The 4,310-nt window shown below is 41.3% G+C and overlaps 1 protein-coding gene across 1 annotated transcript in view; it reads right to left on the minus strand.

Moving 5' to 3' along the window:
- ZNF14 (zinc finger protein 14) overlaps positions 1-4,310 on the minus strand; it is a 36,410-nt gene that overhangs the window by 8,317 nt on the left and 23,783 nt on the right. Inside the window, exons 2-3 of the mRNA XM_011991369.1 lie at positions 436-562; positions 164-224 (exon numbers count right to left, since the gene is read on the minus strand). Coding sequence (XP_011846759.1) covers positions 164-224; positions 436-562 — 188 coding nt within the window. The remainder of the gene's footprint in view (positions 1-163; positions 225-435; positions 563-4,310) is intronic.

Here is a 4,310-nt window from a genome sequence, read left to right on the forward strand (position 1 = left end):
GTGATTTATTTTTCACATCCTGAACATCTATGATGTTTTTAAGAAAACATTTTCAGTGAAAGTTTTCTAGGAATAACTAAATTTGAAGCTGTGCTTAATTGTTTTGCCTGCTTTCTTCTGAAATTCCCCCACGGGCTGCTATTCTTCTGTGGATGCAACTCACCTTCGATTTCTCCCCTGGTTTCTGTGGTCATCTTCAATGTCCTGGTCTTCCCACTTTTTTCCTAAAATGCACACCCAGAAACACCGTTATAAATTATTACAAATTATAGAAAATCATTATAGTCTAGTTTCATGATTAGCTGTGACTCTGTCTGATTCAATCACCGAAAGATTCCCTTTCCACATTTCAAATCTTGGAACACAGCTGTCAAGCAATAAACACTTGTTCTGTGTTCTATATTTAACTGAGGAGAGAAATGTTGATATCCTTACCTAGACAGACCAGGTTTTTGAAGGTCTCCTGCATCACATCTTCGTAGAGCTTTTTCTGTGAAGAATCCAGCAAAGCCCACTCCTCCAGGGTGAAGTTCACAGCCACATCCTCAAAGGAGACTGAGTTCTGAAACATTCCACATATGTTTACAGGAGGATGGGTAAGACTGGTGGTACTGGGGATCTATACTCGATTTATAAGAAGTTCCCATACAATTCTGTGTTCTCCAAACATTTGGTGTATGACTCGGCTGTCAGAACTACAACTGTCCACACTGACTTCCTCATAAAATTCATGCGATCATGAACACACAGAAGTTACTTCTATTTTTTTCTTTTTTCTTTTTCTTTTTTTGAAACAGAGTCTTGCTTTATTGCCCAGGCTGGAGTTCAGTGGTCTGATCTTGGCTCACTGCAACCTCTGCCTCTGGAGGTCAAATGATTCTTGTGCCTCAGCCTCCTGAGTAGCTGGGACTACAGGTATGTGCCACCACACCCAGCTAATTTTTTGTATTTTTAGTAGAGACAGGGTTTTGCCATGTTGGCCAGGCTGGTCTCGAACTCCTGAGTGCAGGCAATTTGCCCCACCCCCCGGCCTCCCAAAGTGCTAGGATTACAGGCGTGAGCCACTGTGCCTGATCAATTACTTCTATATTTTTACTGTGATTATTTGGAACTTTATTGTTCTCTAAAGGTGGACTCAAGCTCACATTGGAAAAGAGAAATGCTATACAAATGAAACAAATTTTAAGACCTCTAATCCCTTGTGAGAAACTCATTTCCTACCTTATGAAGCATCTTACTCAGCATTTCATTAAACATGGAATCAATCTGGGTAAGGTTTCAATAAATAAATACACCTTCAAGAACGGTAGGCTTTTCTTTTATTCCCATCAATAAACGAGAGGCCAGGAGGCCTGTGGAAAGCTAAATTGTCATGAGGAGCTGCTGGCCAAGTCCTGAAGGACTCCGGGCCACTACTGCAGTGGGATTTTTAAGGAATCAGAGATTGACACGTTGAGGAGGAATTATTTAATTACTTAGGTGCGCTGACCCAGTTGGATTAACATCTAAAGGACTGAGCCTCGAACAAAGAGTCAAGCTACCTTTTCAGTATTTCGTGGGGTGGGGGGAGATTTGTGCAGGGGGACAGAAGTGAGAAACAAAGACAGTTATTCAATTAAGACATGCATTACATTATTTCTTACTTTTCAAGGAACAACATGTTTTACGACTTGAGATTATCTGTTTAGTGACCTTGCAGCTGCACAGCTAGAGAAACAGAGTCTTCACAATGCCTGGGAGAGGGAGAGATAAGGCTCACTAGCCACAGAAAAACAGGCAGTCAATTTTTAAAGGACTTCAGCTCTTTCTCTTCCTCAGGGGGAACTGGTTTTTCTTACATATAACTGAGTTTTTGCTTACACGTCTTTGAAATTTCTTTTAATTCCTGTTCCACTATGACTACTCAAATCCAGCTGGCTGAATGAAAATATTCCTTTGCAGAAGTATTAATTTCAACTTGTTTGTGTAATATTTATCACAGGCTCAGTTCTTCCTTTTGTCTCTCTCATATTTCATGGATCTAGGAGGTTACTGGGAAGTTAAGAGCTCAGGCCTGAGGAGGTACGTATGGCAACTTAGACCTCTACAAAATCCCTACACCAGGAGAAGGTTTATTACATGTATACTTGAGACCTTGGGAAGAGCGGGTAGGCTGGCTTGGAGTTTTCACTGAGGTTAGGGAGTGGGCTAGTGTGAGAGTTCATGCATATAGGCAGGGGCTAATGTGGATTGGATGTCTCACCAGCACCAAATGAGGGTGACCCAGGCTTTCTTCCTATCGTATCTGGATGTGGGGTATATAGTGGAAAAGGAGGAATGAGATTTTATTTTATTTCATTTTTTTTTGAGACCGAGTTTCACTGTTGCCCAGGTTGGAGTGCTGTAGCGTGATCTCGGCTCACTGCAAGCTTCGCCTCCTGGGTTCAAGCGATTCTTGTGCCTCAGCCTCCTGAGTAGCTGGGATTACAGGTGTGCACCACCACACCCGTCTAATTTTTGTGTTTTTAGTAGAGACAGGGTTTCACAATGTTGGCCAGGTTGGTCTTGAACTCCTGGGCTCAAGCGATCTGCCTGCCTCCACTTCCCAAAGTGCTGGGATTATAGGCATGAGCCCCCATGCCTGGCAAGAATGAGATTTTAAAGCGATCATCCATCAAACATCACAAAAAAATGAAGTCAGAGACTTCCAATTTCTGGTCTTACAAGTAAGGAACGTAGAAATTGTCATTCCCAGCCACGCAAGTAAAAAATAAACAAACATCAAATCAATTACTCTTCTTAGATCCATTAAAGAATTGAGGGTCATAAGGCAAAGTTTTCTCTCTAAAATTTGAGAGACAAATAGGAAAAGGAACAATTTTATAATATTCCCAGAACATCATGTTCTTCTTAAGAAGGCCTATTCTCAAAAAAATCCATTTCAACAAAAGCCTAACCTACTAGGAGTTTGCCAAAGCCTATGTGATCTGGGAGCAGGGACACAGAAGCATGTGTGAAAGTGAACCATTTTTTGTCTTCCCAACACCAATACAAGGTGTCTTTTCCAACACCATTCTCCAACTCTCTGACATTGACTGTGCCCTAAAATATAATCCAATTTTAAGTACCCAGAATTAGTCAGACTCCACAGGTTAAGCACTCAGTCCCACAAGACTGCCCCCATGTCAGATGCAAGTCACACAGTGGGGTGCCCAGGCCACCCATGCTTCTATATGCCAACTACAAATCTGGAGTTCTCACAACACCCTTTATAGGTCAGTAATTCACTAGGGCCTCCCTCAGAAGTCAGGAGAGTGACTTCCTTAGCATCACTGGTTTAATTACAAAACATACAACTCACAAACAGCCAAGTGGAAGAGGCCCATTGGTCGGTATGGGGAGGAGGTGGGAAGTTTCCATGCATTCCCTGGGTGTGCCATCCTCACGGCACCTCAATATGTTCACCAACATGGAAGTTCTCAGAGCCCCAATATTTATGAAGGTCCCATCAGATAGATATGATTGATTAAATCATTACACACTAATGATTAATTCAATCTCCAGCTCCTCTTTTCTTTTGTGAGGCTGGGGGCTAGGGCTGAAACTTCAAGGGTGGGTCTTTGTGGTCACCAATCCTAATCCTAAAGTCATCTAGGATCTCCTAAGAGTGCTACTTTGCAAATAAGGAGGATCCTTTCACCCTTCTCACTTGTGAAATTCAAGGGATTTAGGAGCTCTGTGCTAGGAATCACATACAAAGACTAATCATATCATATCACAAAACATTACAGCTCAGGGGCACAGGCTCACTAAAAGACTGAGATCAAATCATAGGACTATAACATGTTTCCCTTCCACCTACAGATTACCAGTATTGTCATTAGAGTTTCTGTTTAAAAACAGGTGGCTGCAATGAAAGAATATTGCAGTTTCCTTCTGCATGTTTCAGACTTTATTTAGCAAGTGTCTAGAGAACCCCAAAGATGACAGGAGAGAGAAAAGCAAGGACACCAAAGGAAATTTTAACCTCTGACATCTACAGCTACTGAAAACAGTAAACAGAGACAAAACCCAGTAGGATAAACCTAGAACTCACACTCAAGGCCTATTTACCTCAGTTTCTTTTTCCCAGTACATCTTGTCCAGTTTTCAACAAGAAAATATACGAAATACGAAAAGGTTTTAAGAACAGAATTAGAAGACAGAGGTCAAGCGCCAGAACCAGATTAGGTATAGAAGAGATGTTGGAATTGTCAGATAAGAAATTTAAACCAAATATGATTAATATACTAAGGGTTCTCAAGGAAATGTTGAACAATATGAAAAAAAAA

This window comes from Mandrillus leucophaeus, unplaced genomic scaffold, assembly GCF_000951045.1.
Source record: "Mandrillus leucophaeus isolate KB7577 unplaced genomic scaffold, Mleu.le_1.0 Scaffold11, whole genome shotgun sequence".
Lineage (NCBI taxonomy): Eukaryota > Metazoa > Chordata > Mammalia > Primates > Cercopithecidae > Mandrillus > Mandrillus leucophaeus.